The sequence below is a fragment of the Tiliqua scincoides genome, chromosome 1, assembly GCF_035046505.1.
Source record: "Tiliqua scincoides isolate rTilSci1 chromosome 1, rTilSci1.hap2, whole genome shotgun sequence".
Classification (NCBI taxonomy): Eukaryota; Metazoa; Chordata; class Lepidosauria; order Squamata; family Scincidae; genus Tiliqua; species Tiliqua scincoides.
Window position 1 is genome coordinate 308173516 of NC_089821.1, and position 23175 is coordinate 308196690.

A 23175-nucleotide genomic window follows, 5' to 3' on the forward strand; every position below is an offset into this window, starting at 1 on the left:
CCAAAATTGTATAAGGCAGCTTGAGCGGTTATGAACAGCTTTCCTCAAGAACTCAAAGCAGTTCACATTCTGCCTTGTTACCTGAAATACAGAGTTCCGTTTCCAGGTTCTAGCCAATTATTAGGAACCTAACCAGACATATAAAAGCTAACAAAAACGGTCAAAGACTAAGCTTTCAATTCTGCCGGTGTCCTCAAACTGGCGACCTTCTGATGTTATCTTCGGGCTAACGGAGGCTCTACCCTCTAGACCAGACCTCCTGCCCTCTAGACCAGACCTCCCCACAATAGTAGAACGTGTCATCAGTGCAAGAGATTTGAAAAAGTTCTCATGATCACAGACTGGATTCCAGCAAACCTGTAGAGTCTGGACATATTTAAGCAAGTTGTATAAATGCCACCCTTCAAACAAGTAACTTTCGTATCAATGTGCCCACTGGAAAAAAGGCAGACCCCCAAAGGTCCCAAGTTGCATCAGAAGAAACAAAAATGTTTTCTGAACATTCGGGAAAAGGAAAGTCAAATCTCTTGTGCGATTTGGGATATTCTGAGCCTTGCAGAGGCAGTGCACAGTTGCATGTGCCTGCCTCTGCAAGGCTCGGAAAAGCCTCCAAAGACAAGGGGAGCACAGCATCCCCTCATCTTCAGTGTAGCATCAAGCCTTGCTTGATGACAGGGTCCTGGTGCACATCCCTGTTGCTAAGCGATGAATGACTGTATTTATATAGCGCTTAAGACCTTAAGATCTTCACATCTAAGTTCTGCAGGGTCTTACTAAGACCTTAAGATACTTCACATCTTAAGATGTGACTTAAGATACTAAGACCTTAGGATACTTCACATCCTGCACAGAAAATAAAATTATTTGTGATTGGCACTTAAGAGCTTTTATGGGGGGGGGGGGTTGTTAAATATGGAGGCTGACACTGTTCACTGTTCAAATGTTTCTGAAAAAGAAAAAAGCAAAACCCAACTTATTTATTATATAGTATTTCTATTTCCCCAAACCTTTATTCCTCAGGCACACTTCAGTAGCATCATATGAAAAGCTTCACATTTTGCAATTTGTCTAGGAAACATCAGTCTTTACACATCATTTTATAGCGTCTCATAGCAAAATGCTTTAGAACGAGGGTGTCAAACATAAGGCCTAGGGGTTGGATGGAAGCTTTTTAATCTGGCCCTCAGGCTCTCAGCTGCTGAGCAATGCCAAGGCGTTACTGCTGAAAGGACAGCCCACATGAAAATTTGGCTCTGCCATATCTTGAAATATGATCAAGATTTGCATATTTTATCTTCTGCCATTTGCAGCAAATGAGTTTCTAAGTGAGAAAAAAGTTCTCAGAAAAGAAAAAAAGTTCTGGTTGTGACTTTTTAAACCACTCCTGCCTCACTCCCTGCCTAATGTTTAATCACTCCATACATCACTTCCTGCCTAATGACATCACCTCTGGCCCTCAGCAGGCATCATGAATACTATTCGGCCTGCTGTATGAGTTTGACACCCCTGCTTTAGAATGTACAATAATCTCCATGTGTGTCAACCATAAAGGCACAGAATTCTGGTAGACAAAGGATAAACTAAGGAAGTCCTAAGTGTGTTGGTGTTGCTACTATAGAAGTAATATAGGTTTATGCACTGACTTTTACTGAAAGTGAAGTGCTGGAGTTCTGAATATGTACTCTTTAGCCATCTAACCTATTTCATACAGGAACAGAACAAGAATGGAAGAAGGATGTAGTTTGAATAACACACTTCACTTTTATAAGGGCCCAGGTTCAAGCACCAACATCTCACAGGGGAAATAACACACCTGTGGCTTTAAACTTATTCATTTGTAACTGATAAAGTTACAAGTTCTCACACTTCTTTCTTTGGAAGCAAAGGATTTATATGGCATACCAGATAAAACTATCTCACTGATCTGTTTCAATTACAGGCAGCTGTTTCTGTCAAAAGTCCTACTGCTTTGCCTTGCTTTTTTCTTTTAAAAGGTAAGGTTAAGCAACTTTTATTGTGATGTATTATTATAGCAACAGTTTAGGCAGGAGTGGGTCAAGGGAATAATAATTAGATTATATTTTAAGGTGCTTCTTCCTCTCATGGAAGAAGCTCCATTTGCACAACAGGGGCCAATTTTTGCTAATCTCCCCTCAGATATCTACTTCTGGGGGGGGGCAACCTCAGGAAGAGATTTTTTGGAGACACAAAGGGGAGAAAAATCACTTCTCTCCTGGAGTACAAGGAGAGTATCTTCTGCAACCTAAAGAAGTACCAGGGATAAAGCCCATTCTTCTTCCAAACGAATCACTCAGCATCTCAGGCCTTGCAGTTTCTTTAAAAAAAAAAAAGACATTGAACATTTAATGAAGATACATTATAATTTTAGTATTTTGTTTTATGCAAATCCAAATTGTGTACCTGTTTACACAAATAGAAGCAACACCTCTCTTTTAAAAGGGGGGGGGCTTTTGATAAAAACAGCTGAAAAAGCAAGAACAGCAACTGACACAGTGTTGATCCTAGTCTACAGCAGGAAATAGGAATCCTTGTTCAGGCCAAAGAGCAATGGTTTATGCTCCACACACACAAGCACATACACACACCCATTAAAATCAACAGCCAAATCTGAAAGCAGCATAATAGGAGTAGATGACAACCCTCAGTTCCTCCAGTTTAAACCTTGCAAAGGTTTTGAATAGTAAGAAAATAAAATGCGCTTTGCTATTGTTCAGAAAATGGTACATAGGTACCTTGGTCTCCAATATAAATGGGTAATACAAAATACCACCACCACATCCTCCTCCAAAACTTGCCTACTGCCCCAAAGTCTATATTTAGATAGAGACTTATGCAAAACATTCATAATTGTAGCTGAAGTCACCATGCTGTGTAAGACTGAGAGGTTGGAACATGTTGGAAAGGGATAGAATTCAGTTCTTGCATTCTAAACAAGCAAAGAGGTCACAAATTTTTTTTTCTACTATTGTGCAGATTGATCAGTTATTAGGAGACTGCTAAAAAGGACCAGCCTAAGAATGAAAGACATGCAATATGCAGGGAAAAACTTCCCAACAAAAGGGCATATATGTCTTCCCACAAGGACATATAGAACAAATCGAATGAATTGTGTAATAATTATGCTGCAGTAGATATGGATGTTGTCAATCACACAGGCACTGAATGTGTTCTGACAGAAGGTGGAAATCAGATTTATTTTATTATACAGTACAAGGTTTTAAGGATTCTCAAATTATGAAATCCTTGTGCACATAAGTCATCATTACGCATTAACAAGTATTTTGCACCAAAACTTGCGTATATACATATATATATAATCTGATCTACAAAGGCCACTTAGAAGATAAGAGTTCAAATAAAGAACATTATTATTATTATTATCATTTTATTAATTTATATCCCGCCTTTTTGCCCCATGGGCAAACATCTTTATAAAGGCTTCCACTCAAACCCTACATTAACAACAGTAAGACTGTAACTGCTGTGCAAGAAAGAGACCAGGTTTCTTTCTAACCCCTGCACATTTAACATGCCTGGGAAAGCCCTCCATTACAACTGAATCTAACCTCTATCTTGACTACATACAATCTTCAATAGATTGTCATACACAAGGAGAAACAAGACCCAAAGCAGTTTGGGAAAGGAGGATGGGCGGTGACATAAGCAGTCTTGGTTGGCATAAGCTGAAGAGTTTCTGCTTCTGAAGCAAAGCCCTATGAACTCCGCCTCCTCTATAATTCCTCCCTTTTTCTTCAAGGCCACCTCAAATTGATCATCTCACCAGCAGTGCAGCTACAGAGGGGGGACGCAGCATGACAAGTATTGCAGGTACTGCAACGCACCATGTAACTGGCCCCTCCCACTCACCATCCCACTCACATGCCCAGCCATTCTGGGCATAGACATCAACGCGCATGCAGCACGTTTCGTCGCCTGCAATACTTACCATGCCACTGCCCCCTTGTAGCTATGCGACTGCATCCCACTTTTGATAAATCAAGGATCCAGGGGACTGCTGTCTGAGGACTGGAGCTGCCAACTGATTATTTTAGTTGCAGGCAGTCTTTGCATGAACTTTAAAAGGAACAGGAAGTTATATTTGCAAACATCTATAAATCCACTTGCCAGTTCACCAGTGGCATATCTCCAGGCCTGTGGCAAGTTGGCACCACATAGATCTTCTTTCCAGAGGTTTCATTCCTATTGCCATTTCTGAAAAGCTTAGAAATTGGAGAAGTTCCAAAAGAGACTCCTTTAGCTTCATGCATTCCTCCATATATTGAAGGATATAAGAGAAAAAATGGCCCTTCTACACTTATGCATTACTTGGCCAGAGGGTTGAGAGGAGGGAAGGAGAGAGGCAGTGACTAACAACAGCCACAAACAATGCTATTTAGAAAGCAATGCCAACCTTTGTGGACCCCTACCAATTTGCTGAAATCTTAAATCAGCCATTCATCTCTGAAAAGAAGGGAAAGCATGAACTTGGACAGAGGAACAATAAGAATACCTTTCAAAACTTTAATATGAAATATTTCAGTTGCTTCTCAAATGCTCAGGACTGAACCGAAGTACTTCAGGACAACAACAAACAAGAACCTCATTGTCTGGACAGTAGAATTTTGGAGTGTCACTGTAAATGGCTGTGTCATATAAAATACGCTTTTGAGACAAACAGCAAAGCCACCTTAGACTTATTTTTCAGATGGATTCTTGTAAGTCACCTCAGACACAAGGCATATATTGCGTTGCTGTAGGAGCCATGAACACTGTTTCTCAGAAAGGAAAATTCTAGATCTCAGTTCAGTTCTTGGCTTATCTACCTAAATTTGTACCTACATGTATAAAATGTATATCTGGAGAGGACAGCATGACAAAGGAGATGGGAAGGTGTTGGTCGACCAAGTCTTGGGTTCAAATTCCTATACAGTTCACTTAGGCACTTTGGGGATTTTCTCACTAACGCAACTCACAGACAATCAAACGAGACAGACAAAAGGCACATTGACAGGTGACAATGGAGGGAGGTGGCAACAAGAGCAACCTGCCAAGCACTGCTCCTAGACAAGCTCCACACATTTCAGCAGAACACGTGCATGTAAAGCAGTGCTTGGTGGATTAGACCCAGCATCACTGCAATGGAAGTGGCCCACCATTCCTGGAACCTGCTACCCAGCCAGAAAGGACAATAAAACTGTCAAATGACAACTTCTCAGTAGGAACACAAATTCAGATAATTTTGCAGTCTGATTAAAATACACACACAGAGAGAGAAAGAGAGACAGAGAGAACCCCGCCCTATTAATTTAAAAATAAATTTCAGAACATGCAATAATCGATTTTATGAAGCTGATCCGAAAGACATTTATGGGCTTACTGTGGACCGTATTTTACTTCAGATGTATGTCCCTCGAGGTAAAAAATTATATTAAAAAATGCCTGAACATTCTCATAAGGATGGGGGGGGGAAGTACTGATCTATGTTTAAGAATCCAAGATTATCACCTTGGCTTAATGACATAATATGACTATTTTCTGCTGACAATTTAAAAGCCAGTACCAGTGTTCTATGAGCTTTCCCACCTATGGATGTTCACCTTTTATGTTTTTTAAAAGACATCTGTACTGCTGCACAAAACAATTGATTCTGCAGATTTTCCTATCATTATCTCCCTTTCTAATGTACTTTACCTTCCTACATTTGCCCAGCTATTTTCTTCCAGTTAGGCCTGAAAAAAAACTGGTTTACCCCACAGGATTAGAGTCTTTATTTTTTTAAACAAAGCTTCCTTCTCCCTCCCTCTTTTGTTTGAGAGGCAGAAGCTTGTTGGAGCAAGGCATCAGCTGTAAAAAAGAGGTAAGAATATTAGCTTGGGTCAAACTGGACTGTCCTTGATATTCACTTACCTGCAGAAAACAGGATTATTTATAAATGCCAGCACAAAAAAAGCCAGAGCAGTCTGCAACAGTTCACACCCTGCAAAAATGTGGCCTATTCACTCTGTATAACAACATGAGGGAGGAGGAAAAAGAGGGGGGAGGAGAGAGAGAGAGAAAGAGAGAGAGAGGAAGAGATTCCACATTCCACAAACGATCAAGCTCTTACACTTTGCTTGGTATTAGGGTGCCTGCAAGGAAAGTGACTCCATTTTGTAAAAGAAAAAAGCCAATATTTTACGGCACAGTAATATCTAAAAATAGACTCTTATTGTGTTTTGTGTGTGTGTGAGTGTTGCAAAGGAAAAAGAGGGTGGCATGCATTACCACACTGCTGTAAAAGATCCGAAACTTACAAAAATCTAAACCCCACCCCCACCACCCAGCATTTGCAATGATCAAAATGCTTAATGCTACCGACTGAGCATGCAAAGAGTCCTTACCCAGGTGCTTCATTTTCTCTCTCAAGTGTACAATGGTTATATATCCCTTTTCTACCTAATCTGCTTGCGGTGCCTCGACGTACTTCAGCCTAACTTGCAAATATTTGCTCTCTTTCTCCGGCTGCACCGAGTCCACCGTTATGCAGCATTGCTTACATTCTCTTCCATATTAATTTAAAAAAAAAATCAGACATTACATGAAAGGAAAAAGAAAGGGACAGCCCATTTCAAAGCATCTGGCAAGCCTCCCCGGGCAGCCTGCCAAGCCTCTGCTAAATCTTCCTCTCTTTTCAGAGCATGCTCACTTGAAACCAACAGTGCATCACCATGGCAACCCCGTAGGCAGCCTCTAAGCATGAACAGCCATTCTGTTTTCAGGCTTACAAGACCACAGACGGGGGGGGGGGGCGTGTGTGTGAAAGGGAAGCACATCCAAGTTTCTCTTGATTTTCTGGTTTAAATAGGCTCATCATTCCACATTATAGTGCACAAACTCAAAGTTCAGCTTGTTTTGCTGAGCAGCCCAAGATTTGAACCAGACAGAGAGACACACACACAAAGTCCATGAAACTGCAGCATTTTGGCGAGACCAAGAAAAATAGCCCCGTTTTCTGGAAACCGAACTGCAATGCACTTCGCCACTGCCTCTTGCAGAAGCCACTTCAGCCTTCTCAATGAATCCAGAGCAAGATATATGTAATAAACTTCAGCATTTCCCAAGTCTAAAAAATTAAAACCAGAACATGAAAACACACACAGAGCCTCAGCAGGACAGGTCAACTTCCGAATTTGCTCACACACTAAGTAAGGGAACAAAAAAGACTTGCTTATAAGCAAATGAGAAAAGGGAAAAGAATGCTGCAACATGTGTGTGGTGAGTTCGAAGGTCCCCATGAGGCTGGGCAGACTCAAGCCTAGGAAGAATAATGGAACCTCTCACTGGTAGGGGATTGTCATATTCCAAGCAGTCCAGTTTGCATATCACACAAATCTTTTGTTAATAATGCAAATTGAGTGGTTAGTTGGGGGAGTGTTAAGTATCACTGGGCAGCTTCTCCCACTGCGTGTAAGAGGCCTAGGTTTCTAGGCCACTTTTGCTGTAAAATGGCCAACAACAATAAGAGATAGTTGAACCTTAAAAGAGAAATATCTAAAGTTACAAGTCTTGCAACTTCCAAAGGAGTCACTGTGTTGGTCTGTTGCACCAAAAACTACTAAGAGTCTTAACAGCACCTTAAAGGCTCAGCCATTTATCTCCACTCAGCTTTCATGGTTCACTGAAGATTTCACTTCATACATCGATGAAACCAGTCCATGAACGTATATACTGAAATAAATGGATGAGTCTTTTAAGGTGCTACAAGACTCTCTGCTGAGTACTGTATAGCTTAATACACTTCATGGGCTGCAGAATCCTTTGTAATCTGTTATTAGGCATGAAGGTTCCATACTATAATCCTTGACATATACAGTTTGGTGCTCATGCTTGTCGCCGGCACTTCTATCATGGACTCTCAACTACCCCTCACCCTTTCACAGATAAAAAAAAGGACAGGCTTGTAACACTCCTCTTCTTGTGCCATGGGTAACTCCGTGATCCCCACTTCTCCACTGTTTTATGTTGAAGACCTGCCTGCTGTTCAACCTGCAATGACATCTCTACCTTGGAAATTTAAACAGATGCAGTAACAGATTGCTGCAATCTAAGATGTGTTGTGCGTGGAGATTTCTGGTTAGAAATTCAAAACAGTCTCAGTCCTACCTCTCATCTGCAATACTAACAAAGTGCTACATTGCATGGCTATTGTAAGCCACCCTTCTTTTCCTGTTCCACCATCACGCATGGTGGGCTGTGTTGGCATGGCAATTTCAGATGGCTAAGTATTTTTTTTTTAAAGTCATATTTTGAAAAGTTAAATAACTTCAAATGGAAAGAACATGAACTTCTGCCATTGAAACTGCTGGGGGTGGGGTAGTGGGAAGACACTGCTCCCCAATCATAGTTATGCTAAAATTCTGGATTTCTCCTTTACAGCCTATGGGTAGCTCACAGTTCCTTGCCAGAGGAGAGGGAAAAAAAATCAGAATGGAACCAAGAAGTTCCATTCTCAGACAAGAGTTGTTTTGTTATTGCTGTGGCTCATAACTGTGAGAGGAAGAGAAAGCAAGCTATCACAGTTTCCCTTTCCTATCAATAATTCTGACTTCTTCCATTGCCTAGATGAGTCCAATATGGCAGTCTTCACAGCAACATGGTGAGCTTATACATGAGAAAGAAAAACACAGGTCCTGCATATCCCAGTTGTCTCAACCAAGGCATGGCTGACGGCACAGCTGAAACACACAAGTCAGATCTCAACTGACATACTCTGTGCTTGGAATTCACAATCTTAGTGGTCTACTAAGGAATGACAAACCACTTCCCAATAAGAACCAGCCCTACAGGAAAGCCCAGTTCTATCCACATGTATTCAAATGAAGGAGTTTTTAGAAGGGGAGATTTTTAAAAGTTATTTTTCACATGGATTTTTGCAAGATGTGTGTTAATCCACTGTGAGACTTGCATATAAGCATCTTTGAGAGACCTGTCTGCTAGTAGTTTCCATTAGCATGGGTTACTGCACAATTATTACCATTGCAAAGATCATTAGAACTGGATCTTAATATTCTCTACATTTTGGCAAGTCCACAAAACGCTCATAACTGTGAAATTGTTTACATGTTCCATAGAATCATGTGCCACTGTGAAAAACTCTCAGTCTTTGCACCTGACCTCACAAGACTCTTGCAAGAACAAAAATGAGATATCCTTTTTTATGACACTCTACACATTGAATTAAGAGTGGTACACAACTAGCACACATTTTCTTTCCCCACCTTTTTTCACTATATAGCTTATATTTTTAAAGTCTCTCTCTTCCCCACCCCCACATTTATCCCAATATCAGATAAAATCTTGCAATAGAAATATCCAGCTTCACAAACAGTGGCAAATGAGTGATCAAAGCATTATTCTATCCCCCCCCCCAAAGGAAGGCCCTGTAAGAAGAAAGGGGGCACTGTCTCTGCCCTGAAAGGCAGGGATGTTAACCATGGGCTCCTAGGTCTTGAGCAGCTAAATTTTGAATTATCCACAAATCTTCATGAGACCAATGTTAAGCAAAGAGAGTGGGAGTGGGGGAGGAGAAAAGAGTTGAACATTGAATGACAACCCCTAAATTTGCCACCTTGTTGCTTCCCTTTTGCTGTTGCTTTCTGTTCTTTCCCAGATCTGACTGTTTGAGAACCTCTCCACACTCTTTCCCTCTCTTGTTTATATCCCTGGACCACAGTAAACCTAACAGGCCCACTAGTGGCCCAACTAAGGAAGTGGGTTGTTTCTGGGGCAAACCAGGCACCCGGGTAAAATGGCAACTCAAGTCACTTGATACTAGCATTCTGAGGTGGTAGTCTAAGCAAGGGGAACAAATGCCCTGTTTATATATACAAATAAGGCTGCAATCCAATGCACTCTTTCTGGGGAGTAAGCCCTATGGAACACATTGAGACGTAATCCTGAGTAAACATGCATAGGACTGTGCTACCTATTGTATACATATGCAACTGTATATGACCCACTCCTACCCATGGTATATTTTTGCAGGAAAAGGCTTTTCATATCCCCTTGCCAGGAAGAGGTAAGAACAAGTTTTAGTTTTGCCTTAGTTACAAAGTCCACTTTATACTGTGAGAGAAAGGAAAGCCGAATCTTATCTAAAGGATGAGAGAGAGAGAAAGAGAGAGAGAATTTAGAATAACCCCAGCTTCATTCATTTAAAATTTAAAAGTTCCTAGCCAAAGGGATCGTGGGAGTTTATCGGGGGAAGCCAAGAGATCTGAACCAGAAAATCCATGCAATAGGTAGGATAGGCTAATAAAAGGTCCCATGTGATTAAGCCATTTCTCCTTTTACCCACACTCTTATACCAGGAAGACTGAAAAAGGGGTGGGGATGTTCCAACTGCAGTGCAACTTCACCTCAGCTATTAAATGGTCCTCTACCCAGCATCGAGTTTTGATCATGGGGCAAAGAGGGATGGGACCCTGGTCCCTCAGCACACCAAAATGCAAGTTAAGGGCAGGGACAACTCACTGATCTGCTCCCAGTTTTTTCTGGAAAGCAGAAGAATGTTCCTACTTCACCTCTCTATCCTAAACCTAGAAAGAAACAGGGACGCATACTTGTTTGGCTATTTCTCAAACTGTGGGTCGGGATCCACAAATTGTGCCGTGAGCCAATTTCAGGTGGGTCCCCATCCATTTCAATATTTTATTTTTAATATATTAGACTTGATGCTCCCATGGTATATGACTGCATTTGGGGAAATGTTATAGACTTGTGATTTAACAAGCTACTATGTATATTAACAATGATAGTGAATGGAACTTACTCCTGGGCAAGTATGGGTAGGACTGCAGCCTAGGATTGTTAAAAATTTTCCTGTTTGAAGATGTCACTTCTGGTGGGTCCTGACAGATTCTCATTCTAAAAAGTGGGTCCCGGTGCTAAATAGGTGAGAACCACTGGGCTATTGAGTTTGCAAAGTACCCCTTGCATATGAAAGTACTAAAGCAAGACTTCAGTCTTTCACCTTTTGGTGCTGAGCTGGAGGTTGAGAAGAAGGAGGTGTTGGCTTGACTTTAGCACACCAGGCATGCCAAGCACCTTACAAACACAATGACCAAATAAACTCCCATCTCCTTCTCCTTGCTCCAGAGCTGGAAGTGAGATTGGTCTATTTGGTCCTGTGTTGTGAGCCATGCCGGACACCTTGTAATAAAATGGTCAAATCCGTAGGCTTCTTCCTAACTGTGGAACAGGAGCAGGGAAGTATGGACAACTGCAGGGACAATCCTCACCCTCTTCTACAGCCTCATAGTTAGGAGGAAAGCAGCGGTTGATCATACTTGCCAAAAGTTGACAGCTCAGTTGCTATAGAAAGCGAAAGTGTTGAACTCTATATTAAAACTTCATTAGCCTATTAAATATATTGTATATGGAGAGACAACTCTACATTTTTATTAGCACAATTCTCACATGCACTTCTCATTCACCAACTTTTTATTTGAAAGTACATGCGACAGCATTCAGACCAATGGATACAGACGCTCTCCCAACCCCAAGCCTACAGCCTCTTCTTGTACCACACTGTGTGCTCATACTTCATGTTTATAAGGAAGAGGTTAACCAATTACCATTATAATTCAGTATATATCCTCTCCAAATGCACTACCAGTAAAGTGCAATTATCATGGGTGGGGGGAGAGAAGAACTTCAATTCCAATTAATTTTTCCTGGGCCATTTCACCTTACTGTAAAATAAAGTTATGAAGAACTGTCAAAAAAGAGTTTGAGACCCATAGATACAGGTCTTTCACTTTGTGTTATAAAAACAGCATTATGGTGTTTCTTCTTTAAAAGCAGAAGTTGTTGAAACTGAAAAATCAAAGGAAATTTAATGCAGACATAAAGATTCCAGCACTCATGAGTGCTGAAAGAAAAAGATTTAACGTAAGTCCAGTACACCAAGAGGTTGGTTTCTTGATTCCTAGAGAGGGTACAGAAAGAAAGCATGATTGCTTGGTCTCCTGTGGCTTCATGTTGGCAGGTGAGAGAAGCTAAAATGTAAATACAACCATCTCAATTAAAAGGTGAAAAAGTGTGCAGAGATTTAAAATACGTAACAGAACTTTTTGATGACCTTCAGATTCTACTAGTGCAGCTGTAGTAAGCAGGAGTTGAGGTGCATATATTTATGTTACTACTTCCTGACTGCTTCCCGCCATCTTTGTTCACTACGGGTAGTTGGTATTTTTTTTAAAGAATATTTTCTTTTTCTAATTTAATTTAAAAAATTAATTTTTAAAATAAAATTTTCTGTCTTTTTTAGTATCCCAGAAGTATGAAATTGTGCAACTACTAAAAAAAATTGAAATGTGTTCAATTTCAAAGTATAAGAGAGTTATGCCCATGTCCCAATGAAAAAGCATAACTTTAGTTCATCTGGGGGCACAGATAATAACACATTTAGCATAAAAGAGCAACACAGTGAAAAGACAGATATAGTTAAGCATGCAATACAAGAACACTTTGCAGTACAAGCCATGCTTCAGAACTGTTGTTTAAAAGTCTTCATTTTTTAAAGGAGTCTTAATTTACTGAATATACTCTTTATATATATTTCTATAAAAACACAAGTTTCCAAGGTAAACTTTAAAAATATAACATGATCTAATTTGTGTACAAATGCTCCTTCTGAAAACAAAATGTGTTCCTGGTCACAGAGTAACCCAATGCATGTTCAAGAAAGAAACATATGGCATCAACTGTTTCACAAGCACATATAGAACAGGCAGACCACTTCTTTTGCACAGAATGTCTGATGCCCCTAGATGGTTTGGGGTGTTTGATGCTTTTCCAACTGACCTTGTTTCTTCCCACATGACCACCTAATGCCAGTAGTTGCTTTTTATCATTAGAAGGCATGAGTGGGAAGGAAGACTTGAAGTTGGGGAGCAGGGGCTGCCATCCATTACTAGAGTTAGATTCCTTAATCAAATAGAGAGACCCAGTGATTTGAAATTTCTGCTGCCCTCTTGCTGATGAGGTAACCAATCACACTGTGGCTTTATTTTGTTTAAATTCACTTTTCACCACTAACATTGTAATCTTATACCTACCTAACCTTGGAAAAACGCTCCACTTGACCCACTATGCTTGCATTCCCAACCATGATTGCACTCACTGGATCAGGCTGTGAGATTTTCTGAAAATGGTTTTCAAACATGGCCTGAAACACTATTCTTTTGGGGCAAGTTACACACTTGTCTATCCATACAGTAAGAGCCACATACTTACCACTGCTACGTCTTCCTCTTTATGTTCTCCTTTGTCTTCTTCCTCCTCCTCCTCATCACTTCCTGCCTCCCCTCCATCTTCTTCATCACTGCTGGAGGATTCTAAGATTTCACGCATATCCATCTTCCAATTAGCAGGTATAACTTTCAGACTGAAGAAGAAGCTTGCTTCTTGTAACCCTTCAGAGGAAAACGTCCCGTGCTTACTCATTCAAGATACTAAGAATCAAAACTATCATTACCAATTAGCACTTGGCTTGATTCTTTCCCAATGCATTTATATATTTCAAGTTGTCACAGAAGTGAATGCTGATCTGTCAAGTAGGAAGTTAAAAGGCAATACCTGACTTTTAACACAATCAAGGAATAGCCACCACAAATTTAGTCTGGTATTAAATAATGAAACCAAAACACAAAATTATTTCTCAGGTATCAACAGCTTGGAATTGCCACTCCACCTTATAAAAAATGGAAGGCTTACATCAAGACGTGGTCTACCAAATGCTTAAGATATTCACATGACAACATTAAGAGTAGTAAAAGCTGCTCCACCATAGTTCCTGTATTTGACTGCGTTCTCAAAATCCCAAATTATTCCATAAGCTGTAATAAATAAGTTGAACTATCACACCTTATGAAGCTGGATTGTATTATTGGGCTAGTAATGTCTATTTTGACAGGCAATATTTTTCCAAGATCACATCTTAGAGCAGGGGCTTTAAACTCATTTCATACAGAGGGCTGAAGTTAGCATTCAGGGCGCCAGCTGAGGGCCGGAAGTGATGTCATTAAGCAGAAAGTGACATCATTAAGCAGCTAATGGCCAGAAATCAGACCCTGTTCTCATATAGAAACTCATTAACTGCAAATGACAAAAGAGAAAGTACGCAAATCTTGATCATATTTCAAGATCTGGGAAAGCCCAATTTTCATGTGTTAACAGCTTAGCAGCTGAGAGCCTGAGGGCCAAATAAAAAACTTCCAGAGGCCGCATCCGGCCCCCGGGCCTTATGTTTGACACCCCTGTCCTAGAGACCCTCCCAACCAAGCTATGAAAATTCTGTTCAACTGGAAGTGCAAAGGACCTTCTACAAGAACAGCACAGAGCTCTTTCACTGAGTTACAGCCCCTCCCAAGCAACTCAGAACAACTCTCCATGTGTAAAATCCTTTTGGAACAGCAAAATTTACCTTTCACTTCCATCCCAATTACATACATAACAGTAACTGAAACGTCAGGCAGTTACTGACGTTACAGTTTTGTATATGAAAATAATGGGCTTTGGACCATGAAGGCACAATACCAATACTGAGACACAATTAATACCATTTACACCTCAAGGATAAACATTCAGAGCCAAATTCTACTGTTTCTGAACTAACTTGGAAGCTCTGCTGAAATCAAGGCAATTAGCAGCAACTAGGACAGGGGTTGGCAACTTTTTTGTTCAAAGGAGGCAGACATTCAGCAGTGACATCATCACGTCACTGTTGAACTTTGGGTTGCTGAGCACCTGGAAACAGCTGCATGGAGTTTGGCTTAGGAAGCAAAGCCTCCCACCTGGTTTGCCACATGGCAGATGAAGGGCGGAGCTGCCCATGCACAGTAGCAGAGGGATTCCTTGAACCTAGGCAGGCAGTTCAGCCATTCCCCAACTGGTAATTGGCAAACTGGGTGGGAGGCTTCACCTCCCAAGCCAAGTTCCACGCAGGCCAGATGACTTCAACTAGCGGGCAGAACCAGCTTGCACGCCATAGGTTGCAATCCTGCACCTAGGATCAAGGTGTAAGACTGTGATGCTAAACACCATCACTTGGAACAAATTACATTTTTCCTTATGGGACAAATGCTTAGGATTGAAGTGCAAATGCTGTTACGCAGACATTAACTGCACATTTATTATCATACTCGATTAAAACAATAATTTTGCACGGCTGTTTTAAAAGAGTAACTGTTGAAAATTACCTTTTTTAGAAGACAACTCAGACTTTGAAATATTTAGGATGTCTAATTCCTCAGCGTCCTTTCTTGCTATTGAATAACTGCAAGAGAATTGTTTAATTTATAGTTATATTCAGCACACTGAAAAAATAGCTGACTTATTTCAGTGACCTCCATTATCAGAAGTATCCCTTTGTGTGCCAGTACTTTTAGAATCCATGAGTCCATTAGTGATAAATATCACAATCTCTGCTCTTCAACTGCAGAACAGATTACTTCAATATTTAAATTCATTAAGGCGAAAAATCCACTACAGTATCCTAAGTATCTGTGGGGGTTCCGTTCTGGAACCATGGTTAAAACCACAGATACCAGAGAATGCCCCCCATCCTCTAGAGGGAGCATGTGTGGTTGAGTGTGCACACGGAGCCCCACATACCTGATCTGTGGGTAAGTGAATCTGTGGATTAGGGGATCTGCGGATATGGGCCCTCCCCACAAATAGCAATACCAAGTATATACCAAGAATTAACAATATCATTCTATGTCACCAACTACTGCATAACAGAAGTCATAACACCAAGTTATGAAGTATGAACACAAAAATGAAGTATGATTCATTCCACAAAATTCATGCTTGCCTTGATATCCCAAATAAGGGTACCCTAGTAATTCAGTTGTAATCACTTAGAACATCACTTGAATTACGCAGTAATTCTAGCATGAAGAGATCATACAGGCATGTGGAAAGGGTTCTGATTTGAGGGAGCCTGGATCAAACCTGACAGGGCTAGATAGGCTTTTATGCTTTATATTTATTTTGGCAGCCACCCCACGTCTTGGAGATTAAAAGATTTTATCCCACTTATCAACATCTCAAGAAGGCAAGAAGAAGCAAAAATTAAAAGAATTTACTCACAATTTGGAATCTGCAAAAGATCGAACTAAACACTGGTCCTTTTTCACCAAAATGTCATCGCTACAACTGGGAGATACGACCTGAAATTTCAAACAAAATACATATTGCACTAAGGACTTGAATTCTTTCAGCTAAGCAAAAATAAAAATCTTTCATAAAAAATAATTCATTTCTATTACGGCAACCCCCAGTGGTAACCATTAATTCTTCCCAAGAAATATACTCCAAGATAAACAGATAAAGCAATAGTGCCCTTGAGCAGATAATTATTTTCTTCCTTGGGGACAAGACACTCAGTGACCCAGCGGGGACTGTCACACCCAGTGATAGTTATTATCAGTAAGTTCAGGACAGAAGACGAGTATTTCACTCCATCAACACACACACTGAATTTACTACAGAGAGTATAGACCAATCTTCCAGGAGTTTATCAACAGGTATTTATTAAAGAACATTTATCTCCCATCTTTCCAGCCAGAGAAAGCGTAAGCTGGTTTACGGAAACATAGGAAGCTGCGTTCTACCGAGTTAGACCCTTACATTGAGCTATAGCACTTCCCCCATAGCAGTTTAAACCTACAATTAACACTACAAAATAAAGCCATAAATAGCAAGAGCCCTGAATGCAGCACCAAAACTAATAAGAGTTGGAGGAAGTATAAGGGCTACCAAGAACCATGCCTTTAAAATTCTCCATAAGGTAGGGAGACAGTTTGCCAGATAAACTTTCCAAACTAGGGAGTTCCACATCTTGGAGGCTACCATGAAGAATATTCTCTTATGCAACTCCAAACAGAACGCTGAAATGAAAGGACAGCAGGTTCTCCCTAGACAATCCAAAAAAGACATTTCTTTGGATATGATGGTCCCAAGCTACATAGGGTTCTAAAAGGTTATGACCAGCAGTTTGAATTTGAATTGTGTTCAAATTCTGCTCAGAAACAGATGGGGAACCACTGAAGCTGAACAACAAGGAAGTTGCATGTGGCTGAGAACATGTTGCCCAGGACTGGAGGCATACATGGAGGTATGCTCTGTCGTCTGCCATTGTCCAAAGAGTCCCTGTGTGCTTGCACCCTGTCCCAGGATAAACACCATGGCAAGGGGAAGTCAGCCTAGCCTCCACTGTTGGCCAAAGGATAGAGCAGCTGCAGGGAACTCTTCCACTCCTCACTGCCTGAAAAAGAACCACCTAGCTGCCACAAGTAGAAGCATCAGCCAGAGGACTAAGGTCTCTAGGTTGTTCTCAGTTGTTACTGTAAGCCTACTGGAGGACCATTCTGATAAAAAAACAGTGGGGTACAAAGCTATCAGTAAAGTAAGTTTTGCGCATTCTGCACTTACTGCAGGTTAAACCAAGCCTTCACATTCAGAGGCAGAATACCTCCAACTACAGAGGTTGTAGACAAAAGGCCACCACTTCCACACTGATATGAGATTTGCTTGACCACTGCCAAACATTACGCTGGACCAAATGGAGCTGGATCAAACTATGCAAGGCAGTCCTTAAGTCTGGAGGCTGTTGGTACTTCTGAAATCACACGACACACTACCTAGAAAGTAGCTATCATTAACATTCTTTGTGTATTGAAAGAAGCTCAGATAAACAAGTTATTCCACTGTTTAAAAAGACGCCACCTATGCAACCATGAAATTACTACCAAGCCACCGCAGGCACTCGCCCATAAGTTGATTCCACAGATGTCGAGGGCAGGTTTTGAGCCAACAATCATGGAATTTTCTATGGCCCTCGGATAAGTCGGGGATTAAACTTGGGGGGGGGGGTGTCTGACTATAGTTTTGTCTCTTTTTATTCAAGGCCAGATCCTGAAAAATAACCCACCACTAATTGTTACCTAAGAACTGTAGTCTCTAATTTATTAAAAACATAGTAAAAGATCATAAGATACATTTTTATTCTTTTTAAATTCTGGTCTTCATCACCTTTTTGTAAGCACTAAGTGCCTGTAAACAACATACCAGTAAAACAGTGGTTTCCAGCCTGGTATTCATATATTCCCAGGGACACTCAACAGGACCTTTAGGGGTACTTGATAAAGAATGTAATAATGGTAGAAAAAGGCAGGTCATGCTCCAGAATGCCTTGCAAGACAGGAATGCCTTGCAAGGACCAGCAAGGCAGGAAGGGAGGTAGCTAGTCAGCTGTGAAAGCCCCACCAATAGCTAGTTTTTGGTCATCAATTCATGTATGAACCAGTGATTGAAAACCAGCACAGTAAAAAAGCTGAAACATAATATGGAAACTGATCAATCACCCAGAATTTCTCAGCACACTTCTGGTGCAAAACAGTGCAAAGGCAGAGTCTTCTTCAAACAGATAAAAAGAGAAAACACTGTGATAAATACATGAAGTCTGGGCTTTCATATAGAGGAGATGAGGGCTTGTATTATTAATTACAAACATTTTGCTAATAGAAGAAGCGAGGCAGTGCATGTGGAAAGCGTACAGTTTTCTCTCCTGTTGAGAGCGAAGAGTCCATGACTCGCTGCAGTACAGAAGTGTACTCAGGACGCAAGCTCTGTAGACCTGGATCTTGGTATGTTCCGTCAGCTTCTTGTTGGACCAGACTCTCTTTGTGAGTCTGGAAAACGTGGTAGCTGCTTTACTGATGCGTTTGTTTAGCTCGGTATCGAGAGAAAGTGTCGGAGATCGTTGAGCCAAGGTACACAAAGTCATGGACAACCTCCAGTTCATGTGCAGAGATTGTAATGCAGGGGGGTGAGTCCACATCCTGAACCATGACCTGTGTTTTCTTCGGGCTGATCGTCAGTCCAAAATCTTGGCAGGCCTTGCTAAAACGATCCATGAGCTGCTGGAAGATCTTTGGCAGAGTGGGTAGTGACAGCTACATCGTCGGCAAAGAGGAAGTCACGCAGACATTTCAGCTGGACTTTGCTCTCAGTCTGGAGAGGTTGAAGAGCTTTCTGTCTGATCTGGTCTGGAGATAGATGCCTTCTGAACTGCAGCGAGTCATGGACTCTTCGCTCACAACAGGAGAGGAAACTGAACGCTTTCCACATGCGCTGCCTTCGACGTATTCTCAGCATCACCTGGCAGGACAAAGTTCCAAACAACACAGTCCTGGAACGTGCTGGAATCCCTAGCATGTATGCACTGCTGAAACAGAGACGCCTGCATTGGCTCGGCCATGTCATGAGAATGCATGATGGGTGGATCCCAAAGGATCCCAAGTTCTCTATGGAGAACTTGTGCAAGGAAAGCGCCCTACAGGTAGACCACAGCTGCGATACAAGGACATCTGCAAGAGGGATCTGAAGGCCTTAGGAATGGACCTCAACAAGTGGGAAACCCTGGCTTCTGAGCGGCCCGCTTGGAGGCAGGCTGTGCAGCATGGCCTTTCCCAGTTTGAAGAGACACTTGGCCAACAGTCTGAGGCAAAGAGGCAAAGAAGGAAGGCCCATAGCCAGGGAGACAGACCAGGGACAGACTGCACTTGCTCCCAGTGTGGAAGGGATTGTCACTCCTGAATCGGCCTTTTCAGCCACACTAGACGCTGTTCCAGAACTACCTTTCAGAGCAGAGCGCGATACCATAGTCTTTCGAGACTGAAGGTTGCAACAACAATTTGCTAATACGAAGGGTACAATTTATGGAAATGGGCTGCCAAGGGATATGCAAGTGAAAAAGGTTGGGAACCACTGCAGGAGAACCAGGAATCAAATCCACCTTTAAGGTGTCTGGTGTGTTAAACCAGAAGCTCTACGTACAACATACAACCCATAACACATAACTGGGAGTGAGCAATTCAATTCACAGCAGAGAGATACAGCTGCATATATTTGCAACGCCTTTAACTCAGAAGTAGACGCACTGCTTTCCATGGGTGTTATTCTTAAGTAAGGGTGCACTGAATTGTAGCTTGCTTCAAATGGAAAGGAAGATTCCCATCCTGGTGTTTCAAAAAACAGACCTGCTTTGCAAGCATTTGCCAAGCAGAACCAGGCTGCAGCAGAAGGAAGGAGAATAAAAAGTTAACAAATTGCTTCTAAGGAGCTGTGCCTGCCTGCTACTTGAGAAACTTTTCAGAGTTGAAAGGCTTTGCCCTCTGATTGACCCAGCGATAAGGTGAGAATTGGAGCTTGATTACTTGACAAAAATTTCAGTACTATAGGGGAGTATCTACAGTAATTTACTATTTCTTCCAAGATCATGTGACATGTTTACAGTTAAAGGTTACTCTTGCCAGTTCCTTCAGTCGAAGCATCTTGGACTCCTAAGTCAAAAGCAAGAGTTTAAGAAGTTAAATCACATGATGTAATTTCAACCTTGCGTTCTTGAATCTGTCAAGGCTCAGCAGGGAAGCTCATTCACAGTGTACAATCTTAACATTTAAATGCTTTGCCATCACGATGGTATTTATCCTCATCACAATCTCACCGTTTTGAGACTGAAACTCCTGTACAGCACAATCCTTAGTCTGGGGCTACAGATGGGGCTACAAATGTTAAACGTCACAAGGTGCTACATACATGAGAAGTCATGGTTCCACTCTTGTAACACCTCAGCTGGAATTCTGCACCAATTTAAGGACACTGAAAAGAGGGAGCACATTCAAAGGAGGAAAACTAACATGGTGAGGAGGCTGGAAACCTGAGAGGAATGATTTAAAGTCCTGAGAGGAATGATTTAAAAAGCTAGGTACATCTCACCTGAGTAAAAAAAATTAAGGGGAGAAACGCCATCTTCAAGTATCTGAAAGGTTATCATGAGGAAGAAGGTGAGGGTCTACTTTCTGTGGTTCCTGAGGGCAGGACTAGAACTTATGGTTGAAACTACAAGAAAAAAAGATACAGACTAGTCATGAAGAACAGTTTCCTAACTGTTAAGAGCTATCCAGCACTGATGGACTCTCCACACTGGAGTTTTTCAAGCAGAGGCTGGATGGTCACTTGTTAGGGAAACTGTACAAGCTGTTTGCACTGAGGAAGGGATTGGCCTTGACCTCCAAGGTCCCTTCAAACTCTACCATTCTATACTACAGTTCTGGGTTTGTATATATTTGAGGTCCCCAACTTAAAAACATCTGGTTTACAGATAGCTGTGTCAGCATGTTCGAGTAGACACAGCCAATTTGTTCTGGTGCTTTGGTCCCTCACCAAAGGCTACTGAAAAAACTCCACAGTCAGGGAATTAGAGGACAGGTCCTCTCGTGGATTGAGAACTGGTTGGAGGCCAGGAAGCAGAGAGTGGGTGTCAATGGGCAATTTTCACAATGGAGAGAGGTGAAAAGCGGTGTGCCCCAAGGATCTGTCCTGGGACCGGTGCTTTTCAACCTCTTCATAAATGACCTGGAGACAGGGGTGAGCAGTGAAGTGGCTAAGTTTGCAGACGACACCAAACTTTTCCGAGTGGTAAAGACCAGAGGTGATTGTGAGGAGCTCCAGAAGGATCTCTCCAGACTGGCAGAATGGGCAGCAAAATGACAGATGCGCTTCAATGTCAGTAAGTGTAAAGTCATGCACATTGGGGCAAAAAATCAAAACTTTAGATATAGGCTGATGGGTTCTGAGCTGTCTGTGACAGATCAGGAGAGAGATCTTGGGGTGGTGGTGGACAGGTCGATGAAAGTGTCGACCCAATGTGCGGCGGCAGTGAAGAAGGCCAATTCTATGCTTGGGATCATTAGGAAGGGTATTGAGAACAAAATGGCTAGTATTATAATGCCGTTGTACAAATCGATGGTAAGGCCACACCTGGAGTATTGTGTCCAGTTCTGGTCGCCGCATCTCAAAAAAGACATAGTGGAAATGGAAAAGGTGCAAAAGAGAGCGACTAAGATGATTACGGGGCTGGGGCACCTTCCTTATGAGGAAAGGCTACGGCGTTTGGGCCTCTTCAGCCTAGAAAAGAGACGCCTGAGGGGGGACATGATTGAGACATACAAAATTATGCAGGGGATGGACAGAGTGGATGGGGAGATGGTCTTTACACTCTCACATAATACCAGAACCAGGGGACATCCACTAAAATTGAGTGTTGGACGGGTTAGGACAGACAAAAGAAAATATTTCTTTACCCAGCGCGTGGTCGGTCTGTGGAACTCCTTGCCACAGGATGTGGTGCTGGCGTCTAGCCTAGACGCCTTTAAAAGGGGATTGGACGAGTTTCTGGAGGAAAAATCCATTATGGGGTACAAGCCATGATGAGTATGCGCAACCTCCTGATTTTAGGAATGGGTTAAGTCAGAATGCCAGATGTAGGGGAGGGCACCAGGATGAGGTCTCTTGTTATCTGGTGTGCTCCCTGGGGCATTTGGTGGGCCGCTGTGAGATACAGGAAGCTGGACTAGATGGGCCTATGGCCTGATCCAGTGGGGCTGTTCTTATGTTCTTTCACACAGGCACAACAGTGCTGAGCCAGCAAGAGTTGGCTATTCTTATTTTTTCTTTTTAAGCAGACAAACTTCCAAAATGGAACCAGGATGTAAGCTCTGGACAGACAGCCCAAACCTGAAGTTGAGCTGTACTGGCACCGCCCCCCGCAGTGGCTCAGCACAGGTAAGCATTGTGCCTGATGGTGTGGGGGGTGGGAGAAAGTGGCAGAGGGCACTATGCAGGCAGGGAGGGGCATGTTCCTGGGCATGGGGAGAGTGGACTGGGGCCCGGGGTGGGACTGGTGGTGGCAGCACACTCCTGGGCATAGGAGCCCTACACGGGCTTCTCAGATTTGTGCCAGCTAAATAGCTGGTGCAGATCTGAGTAGCCCCAAATGACAGGCTGGGGCTTGACATAGGATAAGGTGAAAAAGATCCTCTTACCCCAAGTTGACTTTCAGCCCACTCCAACCTTGCACTGGACACAGGGCAGGCCATGTGGCCTGGCTGCACCAGTGCAGGCTTAGAACTGCATTGTTAGTGTAACATGGAACTGTAGCATAGTTTAAACCAGGAGTAGAAACTTTTGGTCTCCCCCTCGCGTATACAAAGAATTGGGGTGGGGCGAGAGGATTTACCACTGATTTGTACAATGGCATTA

The 23175-nt window shown here is 42.1% G+C and overlaps 1 protein-coding gene across 1 annotated transcript in view; it reads right to left on the reverse strand.

Moving 5' to 3' along the window:
- Window positions 1-23175, reverse strand: part of ARID4A (AT-rich interaction domain 4A) — a 69191-nt gene that overhangs the window by 27163 nt on the left and 18853 nt on the right. The window contains exons 9-11 of the mRNA XM_066629740.1: window positions 16159-16238; window positions 15264-15340; window positions 13300-13478 (exon numbers count right to left, since the gene is read on the reverse strand). Coding sequence (XP_066485837.1) covers window positions 13300-13478; window positions 15264-15340; window positions 16159-16238 — 336 coding nt within the window. The remainder of the gene's footprint in view (window positions 1-13299; window positions 13479-15263; window positions 15341-16158; window positions 16239-23175) is intronic.